Source organism: Macrobrachium rosenbergii, chromosome 50 (assembly GCF_040412425.1).
Source record: "Macrobrachium rosenbergii isolate ZJJX-2024 chromosome 50, ASM4041242v1, whole genome shotgun sequence".
Lineage (NCBI taxonomy): Eukaryota > Metazoa > Arthropoda > Malacostraca > Decapoda > Palaemonidae > Macrobrachium > Macrobrachium rosenbergii.
Genome location: NC_089790.1, coordinates 17,626,234 through 17,652,975, shown reverse-complemented (window position 1 = coordinate 17,652,975; position 26,742 = coordinate 17,626,234). Strand labels below are relative to the sequence as shown.

Here is a 26,742-nt window from a genome sequence, read left to right as displayed (position 1 = left end):
TGGGCGGAGTCCCAGCACTTGAAGAGTTAGAGGAATTTATTTCTGGTGATAGAAATTCATTTCTCGCTATAATTTTATATTCCCGTTGCTAAGTATGGTTCCATTGCATTTCTTCTGGAGAGCTGTTAATCAGCTCAGTGGTCTGTTAAGGTATACTTATTTTTTTCTTCTGTATGTGTTGAATTCACTGTATTCATCTTTTTAGGTAATCATTAGACAGTTCCCTTAGAATACAGTTTTCCATAGAGTGAGTTGACATTATCTGTAATGGTTGTCAGTAAATCAGATGATGATCACTTTATGACTACAGCCATACCAGTTTATTGTATTCTCCCTGTATCTTTCAGATAGTATTACTAAGGTACCTCTATACCTCTCAGTAGATCTTCTAGTTGCACCCTGTGGAATTTTGAAGACAAATATACTTATAAAATCATCTCTTTCAAAAGACATCCTCCCCATGCATATATATATATATATATATATATATATATATATATATATATATATATATAATATATATAATATATATATATATATATATATATATATATATATATATATATATATATATATATATATATATATATAATATATATAATATATATAATATATATAATATATATAATATATATAATATATATATATATATATAATATATAATATATATAATATATAATATATATAATATATAATATATATAATATATATATATATAATATATATAATATATATAATATATATATATATATATATATATATATATATATATATATATATATATATATATATATATATATATATATATATATATATATATATATATATATATATATATATATATATATATATATATATATATATATATATATATATATATATATATATATATATATATATATATATATATATATATATATATATATATATATATATATATATATATTTTGTTTCAGGTCTCCTGGGTGAGGTTGTTTTATTCACTTTATCTTTTCTGTCTTTGAAGTTACTTTTATTACTTCAGCAATTTTCTGTGACTCCTTTAGCTAAAGCTGAATAGATATAGGGTAATTATCTTAATGTTGTCTCTTTTTTTTTTTCAAGACATCTCTTACTTCTTGATAGCTTGAGACATTTTTTTCCACTTAAAGCTATGTTGCAGGGCTATTAGTTCGGTGATCTGGCTAAACTGCTTATACGCTATGTTGTAGGGCTGTTAGTTCGGTGATCTGGCTAAACTGCTTATACTTGTCCTATAAATGAGCCAGTTTTTTGTGGTAACGGTGTTTTAGCAGTTCTAGGGTTTATATAAGAGGGTATTATTGTTTTCCTGTGCATGCTAAGTATTGGGTATAGCCAAGAAATATGTATTATGCCTGGATTTAGCATTCAGGGTTAACTCAGTGTTTCTTGTCCATAGCATCACAGTGAAGGTTGCATATAGCATTTGGGTTATTGTACTGAAAATGTCCCTGACACTGCATTCTTAACTTTCACTCATAACAGACTCGATGCTTCTGGATTGTCCTTAGGTTACCAGTTAAACTAATTTCTGGTAATATGCTTCACTCTTCTCTATGCTCTTTAATTTGTAAACAGTTGTCTATTATTAAACCAACAGTCATGAATACCCTGAATCACAGTTTAGGAGGAGGCCATTGAAGACTTTAAGACCAGAAGTATATCCTCTCTGTGTTTGGGCTGAGTGATGCCAAGATGCTGAGAGCTAAAAAACATTACTCACAGTAACGCTTGGAAACAAAAACACTAATAAAAGTTAAATTCTCAAATTGCTATAAACTACCTTCAGGGTGGAGGAAGGTATAAAGTAAATTAATGATAGGGTGGATGAAAATTAATGGTACATTGTGCTCAGCACAAACTATGCTAAATGTGGAAGGGCAGCTTGAAATATGCCTGCACAAAGTGGGAGTTGCACAAGAGAATGACACCAGGAAGGCTGATGGAGTATTGCCTGATTATGAGCAGTTCAGTCTGTAACAAGTTCGTGTAATTGGAGAGGTAGTGACAGAAGTATTTTATATATAATGTATTTGTAATGAATGAAATCTTTTTATAAACTTTATTTGGTACATGTGCTCCCTCCCCTTAAACATTTACCCACTGTATTCAGTATTTTACATCTTGCACAATCATTTGACATTTGTTAACCCTTAAACGCCTACTGGACGTATCATACATCGACTAAAATTGTCTGTTGGGTGCCAAGTGGACGTACCGTACGTCGACTACAAAAAATTTCAACCTTCAGTCAACTTTGACTCAACCAAAATGGTCGAAAAATGCAATTGTAAGCTAAAACTCTTACATTCTAGTAATATTCAATCATTTACCTTCATTTTGCAACAAATTGGAAGTCTCTAGCACAATATTTCGATTTATGGTGAATTTTGGAAAAAAAAACTTTTTCCTTATGTCCGCGCGGTAACTCTGTCGAAAATTTCAGAAATTCTTTCGTCATTTTCTTGTAATTTTTGCACTGTTTTATATTAGTCGTTACGTAAACTTTTATATATGAAAATGTGCGCAATTTCATGTAAAATACAACAAAATACAACCCATGGTTGTAGCTTTTATCAGTTTGGAAATATTTTCATATAAATCTCGATAACTGCCAAAATTTCAACCTTTGGTCAACTTTGACTCGACCGAAATGGTAAAAAACGCAATTGTAAGCTAAAACTCTTACATTCTAGTAATATTCAATCATTTACCTTCATTTTGCAACAAATTGGAAGTCTCTAGCACAATATTTCGATTTATGATGAATTTTTGAAAAAACTTTTTTCCTTACGTCCGCGCCAGAAATTCTTTCACACGTTGTCGTAATGTTTACACCGTTTTATATTAGTCGTTACATAAAGTTTTATATATGGAAATGTGCGCAATTTCATGTAGAATACAACAGAAAATAACTCATGGTTGTAGCTTTTATCAGTTTTGAAATATTTTCATATAAATCACGATAACTGCCAAAATTTCAACCTTCGGTCAACTTTAACTCGACCGAAATGGTCGAAAAACACAATTATAAGCTAAAACTCTTACATTCTAGTAATATTCAATCATGTACCTTCATTTTGCAACAAACTGGAAGTCTCTAGCACAATATTTCGGTTTATGGTGAATTTCTGAAAAAAACTTTTTTCCTTACGTCCGTGCGCGGTAACTCGCCAAACATCTCAGAAATTCTTTCGTCACGCGTTGTTGTAATGTTTGCATCGTTTTACATTAGTCGTTACATAAACTTTTATATATGAAAATGTGCTAATTTCATGTAGAATACAACAGAAAATAATTCATGGTTGTAGCTTTTATCACTTTTGAAATATTTTCACATAAATCACGATAACTGCCAAAATTTCAACTTTCGGTCAACTTTAACTCGACCGAAATGGTCGAAAAACGCAATTGTAAGCTAAAACTCTTACATTCTAGTAATATTCAATCATTTACCTTTATTTTGCAATAAATTAGAAGTCTCTAGCACAATATTTCGATTTATGGTGAATTTTTGAAAAAATATTTTCCTTACGTCCGCGCGGTAACTCGGCCAAACATCTCAGAAATTCTTTCGTCACGTTGTCGTAATGTTTGCACCGTTTTATATTAGTCGTTACATAAACTTTTATATATGAAAATGTGCGCAATTTCATGTAGAATACAACAGAAAATAACTCATGGTTGTAGCTTTTATCAGTTTTGAAATATTTTCATATAAATTACGATAAATAGAAAAAATTCGACCTTCAGTCAACTTTAACTCGACCAAAATGGTCGAAAACTGCAATTGTAAGCTAAAACACTTACAGTCTAGTAATATTCAATCAATTAGCTTCATTTTTCAACAAATGGGAAGTCTCTAGCACAATATTTCGATTTATGGTGAATTTTTTAAAAACATTTTTACATCCAGCGTTACTGATTCATGCATCATATTGTGATAATATTTTCTTTGTTGCTTTGATCGTTTTACAATTTGTTATATACCAAAATCATCGCAATTTAGTGTACAATACAAAGAAAAAAATAATCCGTTAGCTTTAACCGTTTTGCTCACAGCGCGATTTGTATAAAATTATATATGAACAATTTTATTTTGCGCTGTCATATATTTCAATATTTATATATGATAATGATATTTTTTTTCATTTCTGATGGTTGCATACTAAACTTCAGGCAATGACAAAAAAGGAGCCAAAAATGAACTCTTAATCTTAAAAACTAAGTGTGCTGTGATTTTTTGAAAAAACTTTTTTTCCACTTCGGCGCTAACTCCCGAACGCCGCCGGCATACGGGAGACATTTTTGTAAATAGAGGCTCGGCGTTTAAGGGTTAATAAGCATGATGACTGCCTGGGAATTCGGATATGTACATCTGTTGGTTATGTTATGGTGTGTTAAGGTGGCTTTTATTTGATCTTGACTGCTTTTGCTCAAGGTATTTTTCTGGTGTTTGGTTGGTAAACAAAGCCTCAAGAGTGTTGGGTCCAAATTTAATTTAACATTCTTGACACATAACTGGCAACCAAGGCATTTTGTTAATTTTTTCTTATTTTCTATACATAGTGTGATTTGTCAAAAAGTGATTTTACATAAATTAATATCAAATATATTGAAACTAAAACAAATATTTCTTATAAAACACTTTTATTTGGACGTTTAATTTCGCTCAGCAAAAAGCTGTTCATTATGCAAAGTTTTATATAGGTAATTTTTTCTACATGATTCATTAAGAAGCTTGGAGGTGCAACATAATGTAATATGATATGATATAATTCAGCAATATACTAATTCTGAATACAAATGTTCAATTGTTGGACCAATCACATCTTCACTTATTGTAGCACTGATTAACATGACAGGTCACACTTGGTTACTGCTAAAGAGAATCATTTGAGAGCGTAGAAATGATGGTATTTTGTCTTTTCAGTTTGTACATCAATGTATGTGACGTGTAAAAGATTTAGTATTCTTATTAACTTACTAGACTTCTGTGTGAAATGTCAACTTATGCCTTATACAGTTAGGCTTATAAAGATAAATTTTCAAGAACTAACTGAGCTATTGTTTTTTCAGGAATAGATTCTCAGTTTTCATTAATAGGCTTCAGTTTGGACCCTTTTATTTTCAGAGTTGAGAATTAAATCTTTCTCAGTTATTATCTTTGAAAATGTCAGAATCATGCTGTTTTTATGATGTAGTTTAATGGGAAATATTATCAAGAAATAGTAAGATTTGGTACTCAATTTCTTAACCTCCCAGTCATCGCTAGATTCTCTGCAAAAAAGTAACATTTAGATGAAAAAGGAACCCTATACTCTTGAGGCTAGGTCTACCACACTTGATAAAGACATCATTTTTTCATTTGATGGACTTTTAAAGCAAGGCAGTTTTCATTTTAGTTTTATGCCAAATCTAACATTTCAATGTATCTCACCTATAGGATTCTTAACATTCCTCGGAGACCTGAAACAAAAGGAAACAAGATGGATGCTAAAGAGAGGTCTGTGGTTGCTCTGTTTTCATTTTCGTGGACATTATTCCATTTGCTCTTTAGCCTTTTATCGTTATGATAGCTATAAGTGTGTTTGTTGTCAAACAGATTACAAACACTGTATTTATGTTAAGTGAACTTAATGGTGGATGGTATAAGAAATGTTAAAATGTACATATATAAATGTGTGTGTGTGTGCTCTATGTATTATCAAAGGTCTTTCAGAAGCTTTCACAATAAACAGCCCCCTAAGGAGGTGTAGTACTACTTAGCGTTAGTGTGCTCTCAGTGGCCTAATCTTGGAGGTGCTAAAAACTATGCAGGGTTCTTGGCTGTAATGCTTTGCACCTTACAGTTTATCTATTCCTTTTAAATTTTTTCACCTGGTGTCAAAGTTAAGCTTTTTCTTACTCCTGTTTTCAATTCTGATTACAAAAAAAAATCTGTAAGTTGGTATTATTGAGTCTAAACTTATGATACAGAGGCATATACTTACTCTTAGCAAATATGTACATGTAAACAAAAAAGTTATAAGAATTCTTTCATTGTTCATTTTTTATAATCTCTAACCGAAGACAATTATCAAACTGAAAAATCCTTGAAACGTATTCAAATATATGGTTAATTTCTTTCAGTTGTGTCTTGTTTCATGAACTTTTTTTTTATAATCTTAACAGTCAGGTAGTTATGCCCTAGTCTAAGTCATTTACCTGCGGCATGAAATTGCATGTAAATGGAACATAGTCATTGATTGTTAGCTGTGAAAACAAGAATATTTCTTTTTAAGATACTGTATTCATTCCTTTTATTCTTGTAATTATGGTTGCATAGTCTGTTTTCACTTCCTGCTGCAAAGAAAATTGTTAAAGTGACTTTAAAATTAGCGCTCTCTCTCTCTCTCTCTCTCTCTCTCTCTCTCTCTCTCTCTCTCTCTCTCTCTCTCTCTCTCTCTATGTACAGTATATGTAATCAGATTATATATTGCCCTTTGTCTTTATATCAATAATAATAAAGAGTTGTATGCCCACCAAACCTCACCTTAATGCTTCCTGAGCTATATCCTGTGGGCTTATTATCCCACAAAGCTTCCTTGATAAGCCAGGTGACTCATTGTAGTGTTTCTGATGTTACATGATAGGCTTCAGTAATTTTGGGGAATGAGATACAGGCTAATATCAGTATTTTTTAATCCTAGTTCAGGCATAATGGAAGTGTATTAGTATCAGTTAATTAATAGTTTGTTGAGCTGTATATGTGAGATGTTTCATCTACAGAAAGTGGAATTTTTTTAGTATTAAAAAAAACTCAAGAAAAATATTATGCACGTTTTCTCTATATTCTGATGCTATAGCAATTTTATGAACTGATGAATCTTTTGTATGAAAAAATTTTTTATTTGATCCCTTGCATTTTTTTACTCAATTTCTTTCTGGTAGTGTATGTGGTTGTGTTTTTTTTTTTATATGAATGCATATTACAGTGTGACTTAATCTGTTTGGACCTACTAACATTTTTATTTGTTTCCTCCTTTGCCTGATCCAGAATTGTGCCACCTCCTATTGATGTGAAACCCCCAAAAGTTCCTCTCAGGGAAAGGTTAGTTGAGTGCTCTTTTTGACTGATGTCATGAACTGAAGAGTTGATTTGTAGTTTGTTGTGTTCTTTAACATATAAACTAACTGGAAGTACAGTATTGTGTTTTTATTTTGTGGTGTAGCATTTCACGGGAAAAATGGGATGTAGAGTTTGATCAAACATGACAGATTGGTTTATTTTATATTGCATTTTCATCCAGGACAAGTAAATATTTAGGTACCAAAAGTGACATTGGAAATTAACATGTTCATGTTTTATTTTGCCCAAGATTGTTTATGTAAATGTAAACTTTTAATTCAGAGTTGTTGTGAGTTTAACTATCATAAAAAAATTTTCGTATTTGTTGGTAAGATGTTTTTGGTAATTGTAGAGAAATTGTCATATACTCTCTTTGTAGTAATACTGTGTTCATCGGGTGGTTTTATTTCCAAATTTTATTATTTAACAGGTAACTCTATGTAAATTAGTGTTCTGAACTGATCAGTCCTTATTATGGATAACTTTTTGTCATTAAATTATTGATGTATAATCAGAATATAAGTTTAGTGTAGATTTTCAGAATACTATAGAAAACTCAGTTGATGCATAGTATCGTAGAGTGTTATGTTTTTACTTCTTAAGCCTGCTGTTTAAACTAATTTAAGTGATTGCTTGTTGAGTATGAAGTCAGTTCATGATGGTTATTGATTCCAGATTGGACAAATTTGGCCGCATTAGGAGGGAAACCAGTCCTCATAGGTCCAGATCTAGATCGCGTTCGCGTTCAAGAGGAAGGTTTGTATTTGAGTATCTGTGCTTGAGTCATTGCATTGATGTGATAAAAAGAGGGTTGCATAAAGTCTGCATTATCAGTAAGATATATAAAATTTGCTCAGTTCCAACTCTTGTATTGTTACTGATAAAATTTATCATTTGGAATGGTATGCCCTACTTAGACTTATTTACTGTTTCTTGACTGCAGGCTAGGCAGGACATTTTCTTCAAGTCGATCAAGGTCCAGATCTGGCTCTAGATCAAGTTCAGCCTCTACAAGGTCTAGGTCGAGGTCCAGATCTCACTCAAGGTCAAGAGGGCACAGCGTGTCCAGGTCTAGATCACGTTCTAGTAGTTCCCAGAGTAGCTCTGCTTCAAGTGTAGGCAGTCGAAGACGGGGTAAGTTGCATATTCAGTTGAAAATTTTATCCTATATTTGTATTTTTGTTAAATCTGTTCCAGCAAATTATTTGGCTTCTCTAGTTTTGTTTTTGTTGTGGTTGGATGGTTCTTTTTGCTTCTGTTTTACAAAAAGAATTTGTATGTCTTGACTTTTTTGTCATAATACGCTGCTTTAGGTTACTTTCTATTTTAAGTTCTGGTATTTCCTTTTTTTCTGCAACAGTTTTTTCTTTGAAATGGTTTCAGAGATAATGGGTTTCTTTCTTGTGAAATGAGCTTACTTTTTATGATATAGCACTTTATTGTCATGGTCCATATCACCAATTCTTGTTTTTGTCTTTCATCAGGTGACCCCGCTAATGTAACAGGGCAGTTTTTGCATGTGTTAAAATACTCTCCTGGCCCTGTCATGTACCCACCTGTTTTGCTTTTCCCCCCTCCATTTTCATTTTATAATATATTTAGATTTGTTTTGATTCAGCTTCAAGTTATGAAATATATTCCCTGTGTTCAGCTAGTAGGAGAATATTTTTCTTTCAGGATAAGAAATTGAAAGTATATAATTATCTCGGGGAAAAGTATTAACACAGCGTAATGAAATATGTGAGCAAATAAAAATACTATTAACATTTTGCTGTAACACTTAATGTATTTTTAATTGCTCCGCAGTTGGTGTAAAGCGAAGGGTAACACAAGGTACTGTGTCATATGGCCAGGCCAAGAGTAAGGCTATGGATCCCATGAAGGTGAGTTCATTAGGTATCATCTTGATATTTTTATGTATTTTGTAGAAGTAACTTCAAGTATTCCATCATTAAGATTTTTTACTGAGTTTTAATTTTTGTATATTTTCAGAAAAAATATTTGATAGCTTTTTGTATTTATTTTTAAGATATACTTTCGTATGATAGTACATGATAAATCAACTTTTTGATAAGGTATTTGTAAGAATAAGAGTTGATGTTGCAGTGACGGCGCAAAATTACACTGATCATTTTGGCCTTAGCTATAGAAGTAAATTATTACTAATAATTTAGCAAGAGATGCTACCTTATAAATCTTAGTGTTCTCTCTCTCTCTCTCTCTCTCTCTCTCTCTCTCTCTCTCTCTCTCTCTCTCTCTCTCTCTCTCTCTCTCTCTCTCTCTCTCTCTCAAGAAACTTGTAATCATCTTCCAACTGATCATTTGTTTTCCCTTAACAGCTCTCAGGTCAGAAACAGCAAATTAAACTAACACTTAAAGGTCCAGCAGTGCGGCGACTTGATAAGCCAGTATTACCCCAGGAAGATGACAGTGAGTATATTTGTTTATGAATTTGAGTTCTTTTTTGGCAAACACTGAACAATTATTACCCTTGTAAAGGCTGCACTTCCACACTTATCTTTAGGGTAAAAGTAAAGTACGAAGGTTTGTATTTATGAAGAATAAACTGTGTTTCAAGCCTTCTTTCTTATCCATGCACATATATTTCAGTTACGTGAAAAATTAATTTTCATTGCAGGTGGTGAATCTGATACAGGTGTGAAAATTGGCAAGAGAAAGCCAGAAAGTCCTCCTCCTGAGCCTCCTCCAGTTAAGGTTAGTTTCTCTCTCTCTCTCTCTCTCTCTCTCTCTCTCTCTCTCTCTCTCTCTCTCTCTCTCTCTCCAATTATCATTTTTGTACATCATGCTGAATTCTTTAGGTGGCAGTGTGTATTATGGTATTACACTAACCTCTGTAGATAGTAATTTATATTATAGTAATATTTCAAGTTCAGTTTCTTTTTCGTATTTAATTTAAAGGATTACGAAGATTTCACAGTACATATACTGTATATCCTTTTTATAATTTTAAGCTAGGAGTTTGCATTACAAAAAAGATAGTACATTATTTCTAAATAGAAGAAAAAGATATTTGACTTGAGGAAAGAATCTGGTAACAAAATGTAGATTTTTTAGTTAATTTTCATCATTTTCGCCCCAGATCGTGGCTAGAAGTCCTCCACCTGCAGCTCCTGTTGCTCCGCAAGTTAAAAAGCCCCAGGCTAATCGAAGAGAGGAGTTACTTAAACAGCTCAGGGCTGTCGAGGATGCCATAGCTCGAAAAAGAACGAAACTACCAACATAGCACATTAAGGTAAATTTCCTTGAAATTTGGTTTTTAGTCTATTTATGTTTTGCTCAATAATTGGTGTTCTCTCTTTAGTGCAAGAGTTATTTTTCAGTCTTTTTAACCTAACAGTTTTGTCTGTACAGTACTGTATACAAGTTTATTTCTGTTCAGGAAAGCTGCCTAACCAACTATAATATAATAATTTTTCCCAATTATATTCCTAATTATATATTTCTGATAATTAATACTTTTAGAAATCAGTGAATAGGCAAATCCTAAATACTGTACAGAAACTTTATTGCTACCTTATGCAAGAGTATGGGCATAATTCCCTTTTTAAAATGGCCTATCATATTTCTGAATTTGTATTATTCTTTTTTTCAGATTTGTGATATTGATAATTTAAGGAAGACATGATGAGTATTTATGAGCTATCTGCGATCAGATGACTTCGTTTGATATCTCCTTGTATATATATACCATAGGCTAAGGATATGCTCACGAACGGACCTGCTGCCTAGAGTCATTAGAATATTAATCTCTCCTTGATATTTCACTGCAAGAAAGGCAGAATCCAGACTTCCAAATTCTGATCAGCGCAGACTGCGTCAACCTCAAGAAAATTGGAATGCTATTGGATCTCGATGCAATTAAGTACAGTACTTTTGTTTAGTAGCTTGCATCACTCTTCATTGGACACGGTATAGAAATTTTTTTAATGTGCATAAGATTTTCCTTAAGTGATATTTCACCGAGATATGAATATTATCAATCGGGTTTCTACCATGTTACTTGTAGCTGTGGAAATTGCATCCATTGTTTAAGTGATCTAAGTTCAGCCAAGTTCATGTGAGCTTTAGGTGAATACTGCATCAGTTTTTTTACTTGAGTCAGTGACTTGACATTTCTATGGGATCATCTCCTTCATGTGAAAATGTGACATACAGTAAACTTTTTTGTCTGTATCATTAAAGAGAATATGGCTTTTTGTTTTTCATTTCTCTCCCCAGATGTCATTGGGCAACATGTCAAGTTATGATCTGTATGACATCTTGAATAACTGTGTGTTGCACTTCTACTATTTTGCTTTGTATTTAAATACTATTTACATTCTGTGTAAATATCTTATTTGTATTTTCTAATTAAGTTATCATAGTTGTATTAATCACTTTTGATTTCGTTATTAAATTATCTGTTTCAGGTATAGGACTGTGACTGAAATACCCAAACAAATTGATATTGTCAATTTAGGTTGCTTGGTGTGGGTGATTATTCAACATTATGTAGAAATACCAGTGGACTTTTTTTTCCGTAGGGGGTTAGTGTCATCAGTGCACCTCATGTGGTGCACTGTAGGCATTACTTAAGGTTCTTTGCTGCATGCCTTCAACCCCTAGCTGCAACCCCTTTTCGTTCCTTTTACTGTACCCTCTTTTATATTCTTTCTTCCATCTTACTTTCCACCCTCTCCTAACAACTGATTCATAGCGCAACTGCGGGATTTTCCTCCTGGTATACCTTTCAAACCTTTTACTGTCAATTTCCATTTCAGCGCTGAGTGACCTAATTGGTCCCAGTGCTTGGCCTTTGGCCTAAATTCTATATTCAGTTCAGTTCAACCAATGGAGGATTCTGTAATAAAATCTGCTTAGAAGCCTAGTTATAATTGCATTTGCACTAAATATTGAAGACAGAACAGTATTTCGTTTTAGGAAATGCTGCAGTTACCCTCATTGTGAACAAAATTTAGCCTGATAGGAAGAGCTCCAAAAATAGGTGTGGAACATATAATGTGATTTTATGAAGTCTGTTCTCATTTTTATACGGGCTGAATAAAATGGCAGAAGCAACATCAGTAACAGGTAAGGTACATAATTTGATTATTTGACCATTTTGACAAGTCAGTAGCATAGTGGTTTCATACAATCAAAAGATGGATAAAAGAAAAAAAAACAAAGAACAACACTGAGGAACCAATATTATCGTATCTCTTCTTGACAAATCACATGTCGGAGGGAGGTTTTTCCCTAAAATAATGATAATGATAACTACACAAACGTACCTTATGGGAACAAGGCTGGAGAAATAAGAACTGTTGAACAAATAATTTAAAAGGCTTGATCTCGTGTCAGAGGTAAATAAAACACTGAAGTGAGTGAGAGAGAGAATCGTACGTCTGGCTACCTGTGAATAGCTCATCTCGCCTACTAAAAATTGCTGTGAAGTTGAACCATTATCAGCGCAAGTGGATGTTGGGTTTCTGTCTGCCAGTTAATCTAACGAGAAAACAAAACTCGGTGTGGTATTTCTGGGAAAATGTTTATTATATGAGCTGAAATTAGATTTTGGCTGAAGGGGAAGCACTGTACGATAACTTTCCGTCGGTAGAGTTGCTGCGGATCCCGACTCCCGAGACACCCCTGTCCGATCATAACCATTTTCACCGACGAAGGTGAACCGCTGTCGCGAAGTTACGTCTTAAAAGTGCCTTTTCTCAAGACGTGCGTGACTGACAAACCTGACTTTCATGGATTATCTATTTATCCTTAACTTAGAAATAGTCAGACTCTAAAGATAGTGCAGCTGAACCACTTGATTTTTTTGTAAATTAAACATACTTCGTGCATTAGATTGAAAATATAATAGAAATTTAGTTTTTAAAAAGATGATAATTAGCACCTGACGTATTTTTGCAACTGTCTGAGATAATCTGATCCTGAAAGTATTTCAGTTTAAAAAGCTCAATTAATACCTGCTGGCCATCAGAGAAGCTTCGAAATATATTAGTTGACTTGTCAAACCTGGGAAAAAGAAGAGAGATAAAACAAAAACTTCTAAAAGGAAATAAACAAGAGACCATGGAACATGACACTTGTCACCAAACTCCAGTCAGTCCCCCCTGGAGGAGACACTTAATTAAGACCTCGAAAGGGCGTCTCAAATCCGGAGACTCCGCAGATGGCGTTCAAGACAGGCAACAACCAGCTACACAACCGAAACCAGGAGATATTACAACAACCTTCCGATACTCCAGCGCCCACTACCAGTCGTTTTTCTTGCTGGTCACCTTCATTCTGCTGACTCGGCCTTTCCTACCTGCTGCCGATAAAGGTATCTGAGAATTCCTAAGTTTCTCTCTCTCTCTCTCTCTCTCTCTCTCTCTCTCTCTCTCTCTCTCTGTGTGTGTGTGTGTGTGTGTGTGTGTGTGTGTGTGTCACTATATGAAGATCGTGATTTGTTTGTTTAAAAGTGATATAATTATAAAATGAACTGCTTATTATTTTAACTTGGAAAGCATCATTAATCGGTTCATGAGATAAATAGTTCTCTCTCTCTCTCTCTCTCTCTCTCTGGTATCTGAAAATTCCTACGTTCCCGTTTAAATTCAATATGATAATCATAAAACAAATATTCATTAACTGAGAAAGCATCAGTAACCGGTGTAAGAGATGGTCTCTCTCTCTCTCTCTCTCTCTCTCTCTCTCTCTCTCTCTCTCTCTCTCTCTCTCTCTCTCTCTCTCTCTCTCTCAATGCGCTCGTGTTCATCATAAACAGGTTTAATATCCGTTATCTCTCTCAGCTAATGCTAAATGGTTGTTTCTTTATCATAAGTAAAGTACCTTTTTTGAAAACCCAAACATGATCACTTCTTATTTCTCGTGATAATCATGTTAACTTTGAAGAGAGGAATGGAACTATTTGGTTGAAATGTTCTTTATCTTTGTTTACTTGAACTTAATGGATTATTTTCATTGGAACACGTGATTCTTACACAGGCCTACAATCTGGTTATGACTCCCACACGGTCATATTAAGGGTTCAAAACAATGTATGGCGTGACAACTATTATTAGGCCAACAAGATGGAACAATATTCATTGCTTTATTACTTTCAAACAGGTAATATTTGTTAGTGGAATTGAATTCATGCGATAAGACAGCTTTTAAAGCACTGCCAAATATGCAGCGTACCTCTGTTCACTAACTGCAGGGTCATTTGTCATATTCCCTGTTGTTGACCTTGAAAGGTGAAGGCTGGATCCTGGAGGCCAGCTATGAAATTCAAACGTCTTGTTCTTGAATATTTTGTTTTTAAGGTTTTAACCAAGGCACCTATATTACATTTCTGGTTAGGGCTATATTAATTGGATAAAAGATGAAAAGTGTCTTGCGTGTAGCTGACTTTGGGTACAGTGCAGCTAATTGTCAATTGTCTACACTTAGGCCTGTTGGATAGCATAACCTGATTAATATCAAAAGCTTCTCTCTCTCTCTCTCTCTCTCTCTCTCTCTCTCTCTCTCTCTCTCTCTCTCTCTCTCTCTCTCTCTCTCTCTCTCAAATCCCTTTGTGTCGTTTTTCCACAATACTGATGTGTTAACCAGTTAATCTCCAAAAGCTCTTGGTCTGCAGACTGTTGTCTCAGCTTAAAATATTCTGTGAGGCACTAAATCAAAATTTGAACGAATTGAGATTCCTTTAGCCATACCATCGCCAGAACGTTCTGTTGTGGCAATAGTCATCAGTTAAAAGAAATTAAGAGAGAGAGAGATGGTGTCAGGAGTACTTCGAAACTTGAAAAATTGGTGCGCAAACTTACTGTCCCCGGTAGACCAAAACAATTGTTTTCGGCAATAATACCAGCCTTTTTGCTCTGCTTCCTGGTACATCAGAATCTACGATCCACAAAAAAAAAAAAAACTCTCCCCTCTGACATTGACTTGCAAAAAAAAAAAAAAAAAAAAAGCCACGCGTCTCGATTCTTGACAAATTTCCATTAAAATATTCGATTAAGTGCAAGGTCTTAGACTTATAGCATGTCTCGGAGATAACATTATTTAGACAATGTCAAAAACCCATTCAATTAACTGAAAAAGTAGTATGCAAAGCTGTAAAGTAATGAATAATGTCTTACTTGACAACAAAAGGCAGCAAATAATCGAAGAATATAATTTAATGAGATGAGGTATCAGTCTTTTACGTAACTCCCGCCAGGGAAATTTGATTTGAATACCATAGCAACTGCCGTAATTACATCACCATTTATTTATAATTTATTTATAATATGTGATTAACCATGCAGATACGGATAGTGAATGTATTCTTACTTAATCCTTCAATTCGGTAATTCCCTCAGTTTACGTGCGCATGTGAGAGAGAGTCTCATATTTAAATAAAATTATAATTGTTTACTCTCTACACTGTAGTGACGATTATACATCTTTGCCTGTATCTTTTTGAAGAATAGAGATAATTTATATTTTTAATGTTAGATGCTGAGAAAAATTTAATAAAAATGAGAGTTTCTCACCTGAGAGAAAGGATTAAAAGGTTTGAGATTTATAGAGAAAGTGGATTAAAAAAAGATATACAATAAAATGATGAATTTTTAGCCATGATAAGAATATGCATGACGCGCGTGTGCGTTGTCACGCTAACGATAAAAGTATATGCCTCCCGTTATTTCCTTACTATGATTCGAGAATATTCATTCATTGTTTTGCAACGGACTGAATTTTATCCAGTTTATATAGGAAAATGCCATTTTTGCCTTCCTTGTAACATGGGCGTATTGCAAACAGATGTCCATATGTTGCAATTTTGCTTGCATATTCCCTGTTTTTTGCTCATCAGGGAAAAAATGCTTCTCCCATAAAGAACATGGAATTGTTTGAAATTTTATTTATCTATGGTATCTGGATTTCTTTTCAAAATCTCTTGACAAACAAGTGAATTTATATGCGTCTGGAAGTTAACAAGTTTCAAGAGAGAGAGAGAGAGAGAGAGAGAGAGAGAGAGAGAGGAGAACACACGAGTCATATTGAAGACTGCTTTCTGCGAAAGTAATTTTAAATATTCTTGTCTTTCTGTTTCGTAAATAAATGAGATTATACAGTTTTTGCCTAATTACATCTCATCTTAATTACCTTGTGAATTTGAACAACCAAATACAACTGAATTAAATTTCAAAAAAGGCATTACAGCAGTTAAAACTGGGCTCAAAATCAGTTAAGAAAACCAAGCGAGCTGCCATTTGCAAAAGAGGAACTCTCTCTCTCTCTCTCTCTCTCTCTCTCTCTCTCTCTCTCTCTCTCTCTCTCTCTCTCTCTCTCTCAAGGCCTCGACTTTCCTTCTCACCTGACTTGGAACAGTTTCTCGCCATATTGCACCTATTAATCACGCTGCCATTTCTCACCTGCAAAGGGCAGGTGTGCGTGATTGACCTAGGAGTCTCGGCAGCCCAAAAAGCGTAACGCCAAAAGCTCCTGTCGAGAGAGGCTCCTCTTATATTAAGCGTCGTCATTAATCAGGGATTTCTCTCTCTCTCTCTCTCTCTCTCTCTCTCTCTCTCTCTCTCTCTCTCTCTCTCTCTCTCTCTGTCGATCGCTGTTTCTGATACTAGGCCTACACTTTTTTAACCATTTCATTCCTGGAATTTTTTGTACATATCATTTTCACAATAAGATCCCGGGTTGTAAAAAACGAGAGAAATATGATATATTAGCTTACAGTACATAGTAAATTATATGTAAATATAAAGTAAGATTATTAAATGCTAAGAGATGTAAGCGGAACTTTTTTATGCAGAAACGTGTGAATTCAAGATACAAGAAACCTGAAAATGTGAGCATTTTCTTGTTGAATTCATAAAAAAAACGTAAGCACTAGCCTTAATATTTTACATTTATACATTGCATCACATTCACAATTTTATAAAGCATGCAAGTGCAATGGGAAGTATAAATATGCATACACTTGATCATACGGTGCTTACACACACACACACACATTGTTCCATCAATAATTATTCCCCAGTGAGCATAACTACCTAGACAACCTTTAAAAGAGTGAAAAGTATATTTTTTAGTTACCCCACGATTTACACAACTTACCGTTCGCCCGTAAACCTGTGGAATGTGTATAGTTATCTAGACGATCGGTCTAGCTATCAGAACAACACACATGGGCAACGGGTCGTGTCACCAAAGGTTGTTGCCTCGTCTCAATTGCTAAATTCATTTCCCTGTATTGTTGTAAGTTCGTTTTTATGAAGTGTAGTACTTGAAAGAGATCGTTGTTGTTGTTCTGGTTAAGACGTACATTTTTTGGCATTGTTGTTTTGGCGCCTCAGTTCTTAGGTTGATACTATGATGTTAAGTGCTGGAAGTGTGTGCGTGTGTTTTTGTGTGTATGAGCATAAGGAGTCTATCTGATTAGTTATGAGAAATATGCCGGAACTCGTCTACAACGCAAACGATATTTATACTACGCTAAGAGAGTTGTAAACAGCCAGATATAAACTGTTGCTCTATGGTACATGAAGTCATGCCTTTCCCCTTGAATAACCCAGTAACAAGTTGGAGAAGGGAGTAACTATTGCTATTAATAGGCGTCCGTTGTTGTTCCTCACGGTACGTACGAGGTTTATTGCTTATAAATATCGTGTACTTAAAGCTAAAACGATTTGATTTACTTTATCCTGTAGGTCTAAAACAATTGCCGGAGATAAAATGCAGTTAGAGAACTCTACTGCAATGTTCAACTCAAATTTTCCAGCTGATCTACACAAAAATAAATAAATAAATATATATGTGTGTATATGTGTGACTGTGCATTCCGGTATACATATTCGCAGATCCACCTTGCATGCACACTCGTATTTGAACATGCATGCAAAAGGTATTAAAAATGATTTATAAAAGACTAAACAATAAAATAAAAACATTATAAAGAGACCGGTCAGTTCATCTAACACAAAACAACAGTAATCTCTAGGTCAGGAGAAAAACTGGTCTGGGCAAATGCAAGGAGTAAACATTCCCCAATGTAAGCTCGCATATATGGTCATTTTTAATCAGTTCCAAACTCGTCACCAGGGCAGTTACAGCAGTTGAGAGAGAGAGAGAGAGAGAGAGAGAGAGAGAGAGAGAGAGAGAGAGAGAGAGAGAGAGAGAGAGAGAGAGAGAGACTTAGGGTTCGCTTAGATGAGTGGGAGTTCGATACTCAGCCTACGAGATCAGAGCCTGTGATCGCATGAAGATAGACCTATGCTGTTCAAATCAGACTCTACAGAGGTCGTCTCTGTTGGCTGTACCGACTTCACAGGTCCACAGCAGACTTCCCCTTCGTGTAAACTCCATGTCTTATCCTACTGGCTGCCACGAAACTTGGACAGCCCTGGCATGAGGCCTGCTTAATCTACAGGCCTATCAACCACCACAGATCACGGTGGCTTGCTCATCAATTTCGAAGTGCAATGACATTATAATTGACTCCAGTATCGTATAAAAATTCAATGACGTTGCAATTATCCTTTATACTGCCACTGAACAAAAAAAAAATGGTATAAAAACTTGATATTCGTTGCCTAGAAGTTTTGCTGTGAATTAAAACAGTTTTCAAGAGCTTGCCTATGAGTCTATTGAATATTTTTTGATGTGCATGATTTATTTTCATATGTTTATTTTTGTAAATTTTTTGTACATAAATTACATATATAGCAAATGTATTTGTTTGTAAAATGTACTTGATAAAAAAAAATATTTCCGATTTCCAGCTTTTAATAGGATTTAATGAGTTGCTTTTTGACAGAGTAATTATTTAACCTTACAGAGAACTTATCAGTACACTGATTGATTGATTTACGGTCACTAAAACTGGTGTAGCAATACCAGTACATGAAAATAACAATAAACGTACGGGAAATAAGTCTGCTTCCTAATAAAACCGATAATGAAGGCAGAAAACTTGACCGAGAATCGCGTGGATCCCGAGATAACGGAAGAGAACAGGATATTTTAACAGTAAATCCCTGAGTGGACGATAAACCCTCCGAAGTCGGGAAGACAAGTGGTCCAGTAGGTCCACTTCAGTGGTCCACTTGACCTAGAGGATCACCCGCAAAATTCGGAGAAACGTAACGGGCCTTCCCTCGCCTTTACGGTCCAACGGGCAAAGCTGACCTCTCTTGCCGTGCTGGGAACAAGGTCATTTCAGGTCGTTTGTAGATATATATGCATATTATATATATATATATATATATATATATATATATATATATATATATATATATATATATATATATATATATATATATATATATATAATCCTGTAATGATTTATTGACTTGCCTCAAACAAAGCGTGAATGTTTATGCCAAACGATATAGGCCTAGTTGAAGGTTCGTATTTTTCCTACAAACCCAAATCTCGAAGATCACATTGTCTTCTTTCTTGTGTCAAGAAATGTAAAATGAGTCTTGTCTCCTGGTTTTTATTCTGATGAAGTATTTTAGAATATAGATTAACTTAAAAACTCCCTGAAGGTGCGAGCGCGCTGGCGTTGTATACCTCTAAAGAAACAAATTCCCAACACGTACCTTGGTATGCAAATCTCCTGCCAGCGTTTACAAAGTTGGCGTTGTGTTTGAGCATGGAGAGAGAGAGAGAGAGAGAGAGAGAGAGAGAGAGAGAGAGAGAGAGAGAGAGAGAGAGAGAGAGAGACGTGAAAAGTAGGCCAACTGAACGTCTGAGGAAGCCTAAGCAAAGGACCTGTTAAGCAGATGTGAGAGCCTCTTCACCAACTAAGCCTAAAACTAACAGACACAAATAACATGCAGCTGAAAAGTAGAAAATAAATAGGAGAGTGACTGGCAACAAATTATTATTATTATTATTATTATTATTATTATTATTATTATTATTATTATTATTATTTGTTCCACTGTTTCGCAGCAGACGGAGAGATCACTTGTGAGTGTACAACGCTGGCTTGTCGTAAGAATGGAGAACACACCTGCACGACGCGGAACAGTTGCTATTCGCAACTCTTGAAGCACAGAGATGGATTTTCCCCCATCACGAGAGGATGCATCTCGGAGAAGTACGTATGTATATTCTCTCTCTCTCTCTCTCTCTCTCTCTCTCTCTCTTACACAATGAATGAGTCTAGAAAAAAACATTGACTAAACACAGGACTTGAGAAGAAATTAGCATTTATGTTTATGTGGGCATTCTCTCTCTCTCTCTCTCTCTCTCTCTCTCTCTCTCTCTCTCTCTCTCTCTCTCTCTCTCTCTCTCTCTCTCTCTCTCTCAGTTACAGAATTAAATAGTCTGAAAAAATTGGCGTAACGAAACACAGGGCATAAGAAAAAATTATCATTTATGAGGACATATTCTCTCTCTCTCTCTCTCTCTCTCTCTCTCTCTCTCTCTCTCTCTCTCTCTCTCTCTCTCTCTCTCATTTACAATTTACAGAATGAAATAATCTGCAAAAACATTGGCTTGACGAAACAGGACGTAAGATTTTAAAAATCGTAGATTATATTAAAATTGACTTTTTGTTTTTGTTTTTCTATATTTTTGCATTTATATTTTTCCCGATTCCAAATTCCTTCTTATAAAGATCCGCCGCATGTTTGGGAATTTCGATAATTCCACCAATTCCATTCGCTTTCACTTTCTTCACAGAATAATCCCGTAAGGAATCACTAAATCACGTGACGCCACATTAGCCGTCCGATAAGAATTCCACATGGTCTAATGATTCGTAGATAGTGGAATTATTCCTAGGCCTATTGCAAAGTAGAATCCGCGATATAATGGAATCTGTTAGGTGCTTGGATTACCTAGATAAAAAGAAATAGTCTAATCTTTATTTCCTTCTTAATGAGCACGAAAAAACTAACTTACCCGAGAGCAAAAGAAAAAAACATGTAACAGATAACCGGTTTAAGAGCTCAGCTTCGTTGCACAATGCAGCCAGTTCTGTAACGGACTTTATGCAATCGATAACTATCAATAAATAAGGCTCTTGAAAAAGGAACGTCTTGTTAGTTTTTTCAATAGAAGACGAGGGGAAATCTCTTATTATTATTATTATTATTATTATTATTATTATTATTATTATTATTTTATTTTATTATTATTATTTTATTTACAAAAATATCATAATAGCATGGGTTACTAAAATGGTGTAAATATATATTAGAAATATATATACAAACGATATATATTTTTGATATATATTTACACTTAAATCAATGGAAATTTCTTCACCATTATTATTATTATTATTATTATTATTATTATTATTATTATTATTATTATTATTATTATTATTATTATTATTATTATTATTATTTATTATTTGTAGGTGGGTACCTTGGGGACTTGTAATTATTTGAGCTAAAGAATCTTTTATTTTTAATCATTATTTTATTTGAAGTTCGATTTTATTTTTCCTTCATTTTGATGAAATTTGGTATGTAGGTACTTTCAACATAGGTGAATATTTCCCAGGAATATTTTTTACCATAAAATATTTTCCAAGATGACAGGTAAATTTGAATACAGAAACATTATTTGTTTTTTTTATTACTAGGTGGATATCTAGGGCGTTAATGGATATAAAGCTGAATGTTTTGCTTTCCCCTGATTTTGATGAAACTTGATAAGCATATGCCTCTAGGAATAGTGATTATTATCTCTTATAATAACTTTTTCCCATCCTTAATATTTTTAAGGTCTTTTTTTTCAAAAGTCAACATTTTACGTCTGTGTGATTTTGACGAACCCTAGATAGTTATCCAAGGGGCTGGTGACAATATATCCCCAATGTTTTTTAACTTTGACCTATTTTCCATGGTCACAGGTCAATTTAAGAAGCAAAATTGAATGCCCTTTCTCTGGATCTCTGGAGCTATAAGGGTTAGAGGTCTCTGGTTATCAGAATCTTTACTGGAACCTTTAAAAACTCTTTCAAAATATTTTTATCATACAAGTCAAACTCAGGGAAGACCTAAAAAAAAGTATTAAAAATTCACTAATAGTTTATAGTTGCTCCCGCCCAAACATGAATTTTTATTCTTGTAAAAAACTATGAAATAAATTATTTATTAGCGTTTGAAAAGGTAAAAATGAAAACAGTAATGTAAAATAAATATAAGACGCAAAACCAACAAAATTCTACTTTCGTAAATAACTAACCCAACAAAATTATCTTTTTTTCTCTCTCTTTCTCAGAGACAATTACTAAAGTAAATGACTGAACTTCCAGTTCTCCTCTTTGATTTAAAACATCCCACTGTTCAATTACTGTATGTAAGCTGATGATATCAAATATTTTTACAGTGAAAACCATCATATTAGTGAATGGTTATGACCTTAAACTTCAGTTTAATTCACCAGTTCCATTTCTGGATCTTCACAGTGGCTCTGGATTACTCTGCGTCAATCCAATTCCGTTCTCCATTCGCCTCGTCTGTTGCAAAGAGAGCATGTGCAACAGAGACGTAACCCCTGCATCCACAACCCCACAGCACATACCAGGTAAGGAGAGTTAACCACGGTCCCGTTCATCTCTCGTTCACTTGGCACGAGAGGGAAGAGGTTACTCCGTTTATTCCTCGCATGGGTCCTCTGATATTTCTTTTACTGTACCTCCGTTCATATTCTCTTTCTCCTGTCTGACTTTACACCCTCTCTAAAAATTGTCTCCTAGTGCAACTGCGAGGTTTTCCTCCTGTTACACCTTTCAGACCCTCTTACGAACAATTTCCCTTTCAGCGTTGAATGACCTCATAGGTCCTGGTGCTTGGCCTTTAGCCTAAATTCTGTATTCTGTAATATTCTTCTGGTAGGGGCTCCTAGGTTTGTAGTGATAAGAGTTTCCAGAAAGCTTGGTCCTCTTCTTCAGTCCAGGGTAGAAGTAAAGGGCATCAGCTTGTGCAAATTGTAGCGAAAGGTTACCAAGATATTGAAAAGCTCAGAATGTTTATTCTTCAGTGTGGTGGTTGACCCCTAGGTGAGCGAGTCTTGACCTTTGATGTAGTGGCAAGTATAGGGGCTGAATATTTTGTATTATAAATTACAAACCTGAGTGAAGGGTTTCTTAATGATTGACGTCTGAAAGGATTTGTGGAAATTGATGTGACGACAGAAACTAAATTGTAAATTGCAGAAAGGTAAAACTGAGATCATTGTAGGAGTGTTTTTCAGACCATTGTTGTTTTTAAAGAAAAACAATGTAAGTTCTGTTAAAATTACAGAAGAGACATAACACGACTGCCTTTTACGAAAGTAGATTTATTCAAGAATAAATCCGCCAGCATGATCTATTAAACTGTATTAGTCTAGGATTTATCCCAGGTCTTTGTGCCCCGAATATTATTATTATTATTATTATTATTATTATTATTATTTATTATTATTATTACTTTACAGATGAGGATAGCGACGAAACGGAACCACTCGAGGGGCTCGAAGAATCTACCATAGAGGAATTACGTCAGAAGTATGACATCAATTTCTCGGAGAGCAGTGGCTGTTATTTTGAGACGATCTACCTGGCTGTGATCATCGTTGGGATACTGGTTATGATTATCATCACGGCGACTGGGTTTTGTCTTCTCCGGAACTACAGGTAAATTCTCTCTCGCTCGCTCTCTCTTTGGTAACTCACGGCTCGCTCGCTCTCTCTCTCTCTCTCTCTCTCTCTCTCTCTGGCAAGCTCACGGCTCTCTCTGGCAAACTCACGGCTCTCTCCCTCTTTTTCTCTCCCTGTCTCTGGTAAACTCACGTCTCTCTCTCTCTCTCTCTCTCTCTCTCTCTCTCTGAAGACGTGCGTATCAAAAAATGCATCGAAGCGCTAGTAGCTGATTCGCTTAGAGTTTTCCTCATTTTCTTCTTCTTTTTGTATTCCAGTAGGGAATCTCGTCATCGTGGAGCAAATGAATCTACTTCCCCTGCAAATGAAAGACCAAAGGCAGGAAAAATGACAGCATTACACGTAGTATTTGTATCTTATAAACATGACATATCAGTTTCTTAATATACGTCAGTTCCTTCACTAATGAAATGAGTGATTAGCTTACCCACCTTTACTGATATTGGTTAATCTTATTAGAAAATAATTAAATAATTATGGTAGTGTTCAGGTTATAATGTGTCATAATGTTAAGAAATCCTGGATAACCCTATCCCGAGTCTTTTAATCTTCATGTTTCCCCAAGCATATTATTCAAAGAACAGTTTGAGCTCAAGCCTACTAAATATCAGGAACGTAAAATCTTGACGGTAAAGTCTGACCTCTGAAAAAAAGTTTACGAAAATTTATGAGTAAGTGGAAAGATTCCTGTTTTTCGTGTGTGTGTGTGTCTGTATCGTCAACATATACACACAGGAACTTTATAGTTGTAGAATCCCCTCAGTTTATTTTACATTTCAGGACATCCTACGCGTTGGCACCACAAGATCCTTCAGGACAGAGAAAGAAGAGGAGTTTTAGGAAAATGTTGCCAGAAATCATCACGGCTCACTCGAGACTGGAGAATCACAAACACATATTTGTATAGTGGACTGTGTTTGTGCTAACTGACTCTGAACTGTACATCAGTAAATTGTGTTTGTGTCAACCTACTCTGGAACTCTGTAACTCTGTGTCACGTTCCTAGCTGTTTGTTTTTGAAAACGAACAACGAAGTCATCGCTTCTATTTCTAAATCCAGTCCTACCAGCTTTATAAAACAATGATTACATTTTTTTAACATTTATTTCCGCCTGGAAAATAAAATGGAACGAATACTTTCGCTATATTATCTGTAAGATATATTTATGCATAGATGATTATTAAGCATTCGAAGCGTGCATGCCCATTTTTTATAGTAAAGTGATATCACGCATGTTTTAATTAAAAGGCACAGAATCATTTTTGTTTCATTTACCAATCTTTATCCCTCATGTATGCTACTTTAAATTGCTAAAGAATATATTTTTTTTCCATATACCCATTGCCCGAATGTTTAAGGAAACTTTTGAACCCAAAACTCCACAATTTTGTTTAGGCTGTAAAGCATTAGTTAATTTACCAACTTCTGTTTTAACGAAAGTGTTAGAGAACGGGTGGGCCGTTGTAGACGTATGACGTGTTGCCTAGTGTTATGTTGGGTTGACACGCCAACTTAATTTCTCGATTTATACATTTATTTACTTATTAATTTATATATTTGTTTATTGCTTTAGTTTTTTAGTTATTAAGGTACAGGCTGGCTGAGGAAAACTGATCTTGTTCTTAGGGAGAGAGAGAGAAAGAGGGCAGGGAGGTGTCCCGTGGGGTCCGTGGGGAGAACGGCCTCAGTTGCCCTTGAGACGTGATGATAATAAGACAGGTTCCACGGCTTCCCTCTTTTTGGTACGTCCTCCCGAGATTATTTAATATTTGAATTGACTCTTATTCATCTATCAACGTTGAAATTCCTTTCCGGCATTCAATACTCGTACTTTAAATCAAAACATTAGGATATATTTAAAACGGGGCAGATAATTCAAGAATATTAGAATAAAAGTTTTTGCTTGGCCTATGTGCTAGAGTCCATCACTATTGTCTGATTTTTTTTTTTTTATATTTCATTGTCTATGTCTCCATCCATGTTCTATCATTGGAATATATATAATAAAGAGAGAAAGATAGATGGAGAGATAGAGAGAGTGAGGGAGAGTTATCACTCAAACCCTATCCACCTCCGTGGACTTATTTGAGTGATTCATGTGGTGTTGTAATTAAACATTTTACATTTTTTTTTGAAAGAGAGAGAGAGAGAAAGAAAGATTAGAGAGAGAAAGAAAGATTAGAGGACGTGGTTCATTCTCAACCCCGCACTCACCTCCTCCCTCAATCATGGATGCCTACATTCTTCTTTTCTGGGTTAGGTCTACTCTCAATTCTGCCGACTTACCCCCTTTCCTTCTTTTATCAGAATTCTCTTTGTCTTTTTTTCCATAGAATATATATATATATATATATATATATATATATATATATATATATATATATATAGTTCTAAAGCGATTAATTGAATTTATATGATCCCTCAGAAACTCTAGGTATCTCAACATAGGCCTATAACACCATGGCCACCTCGCTAGGGGTTGTGACGTCATCACAGTTTGAAAATAAAAAGAATTGTTTTTAAGCTGAAAAGTAGCTAACTGATATTCTCCCTCTCTCTCTCTCTCTCTCTCTCTCTCTCTCTCTCTCTCTCTCTCTCTCTCTCTCTCTCGTTCTTATTCATTATCCCATAATTTCTTCATCACTGTATTTTTTTTAGATAAGAAGCATAGTTCTTAATTTCATTGTCATACTGCAGAAAAAGCTTGCTTATCGTTGCTTAAAAACAATTAAAATTTCAATCATTTTAAAATAAAATTAAAATTCATATCATAATTTTAAATAAATGAATAATTAAGAATGAATTGGATTTCATTCCTTGTCAGATGAGTCTCATGGAAGAGGCTTTAGCTATCAGTGGCTGTTATGTACACAGACCTACACGTACACACACACACACACGCGCACACACACCCTGTCTTCATCGGGGCAATACTAG

General features: G+C 34.6%; 2 protein-coding genes across 26 annotated transcripts in view; both read left to right on the top strand.

Annotated features, from left to right (window-relative positions):
- Nucleotides 1-11,345, top strand: part of LOC136832677 (zinc finger CCCH domain-containing protein 18-like) — a 30,201-nt gene extending 18,856 nt beyond the window's left edge. For 13 of the 24 annotated variants that reach the window (XM_067094039.1, XM_067094038.1, XM_067094045.1 and 10 more), the window contains 9 exons: nucleotides 5,468-5,527; nucleotides 7,061-7,114; nucleotides 7,808-7,888; nucleotides 8,076-8,266; nucleotides 8,939-9,015; nucleotides 9,472-9,562; nucleotides 9,771-9,847; nucleotides 10,233-10,385; nucleotides 10,746-11,345. In XM_067094039.1, the coding sequence (XP_066950140.1) occupies nucleotides 5,468-5,527; nucleotides 7,061-7,114; nucleotides 7,808-7,888; nucleotides 8,076-8,266; nucleotides 8,939-9,015; nucleotides 9,472-9,562; nucleotides 9,771-9,847; nucleotides 10,233-10,376 (775 nt within the window). In that variant the 3' untranslated portion in view covers nucleotides 10,377-10,385; nucleotides 10,746-11,345. The remainder of the gene's footprint in view (nucleotides 1-5,467; nucleotides 5,528-7,060; nucleotides 7,115-7,807; nucleotides 7,889-8,075; nucleotides 8,267-8,938; nucleotides 9,016-9,471; nucleotides 9,563-9,770; nucleotides 9,848-10,232; nucleotides 10,386-10,745) is intronic. The other 11 variants (XM_067094048.1, XM_067094054.1, XM_067094047.1 and 8 more) reach the window with 1 other exon arrangement.
- Nucleotides 11,346-12,791: 1,446 nt separating this feature from the next.
- LOC136832679 (uncharacterized) lies at nucleotides 12,792-25,064 on the top strand. 2 transcript variants are annotated; one of them, XM_067094062.1, is made up of 5 exons: nucleotides 12,792-13,472; nucleotides 20,093-20,240; nucleotides 22,569-22,687; nucleotides 23,582-23,780; nucleotides 24,585-25,064. In XM_067094062.1, exons 1-5 carry the CDS (start codon nucleotides 13,220-13,222, stop codon nucleotides 24,709-24,711), a joined length of 846 nt encoding a protein of 281 aa, XP_066950163.1. In that variant the 5' UTR covers nucleotides 12,792-13,219; the 3' UTR covers nucleotides 24,712-25,064. The 2 variants fall into 2 exon arrangements, with proteins under 2 accessions (XP_066950163.1, XP_066950164.1); XM_067094063.1 differs by having other exon boundaries at nucleotides 13,070-13,472; nucleotides 20,096-20,240; nucleotides 24,585-24,847.
- Nucleotides 25,065-26,742: the final 1,678 nt, after the last annotated feature.

Coding starts and splice junctions, on each gene's coding strand:
- LOC136832679 (XM_067094062.1), top strand. CDS start 13,220: ATGGAACATGACACTTGTCACCAAACTCCAGTCAGTCCCCCCTGGAGG. Junction 13,473..20,092: donor CCTACCTGCTGCCGATAAAG/GTATCTGAGAAT, acceptor ACTGTTTCGCAG/CAGACGGAGAGATCACTTGT. Junction 22,688..23,581: donor AACCCCACAGCACATACCAG/GTAAGGAGAGTT, acceptor ATTACTTTACAG/ATGAGGATAGCGACGAAACG.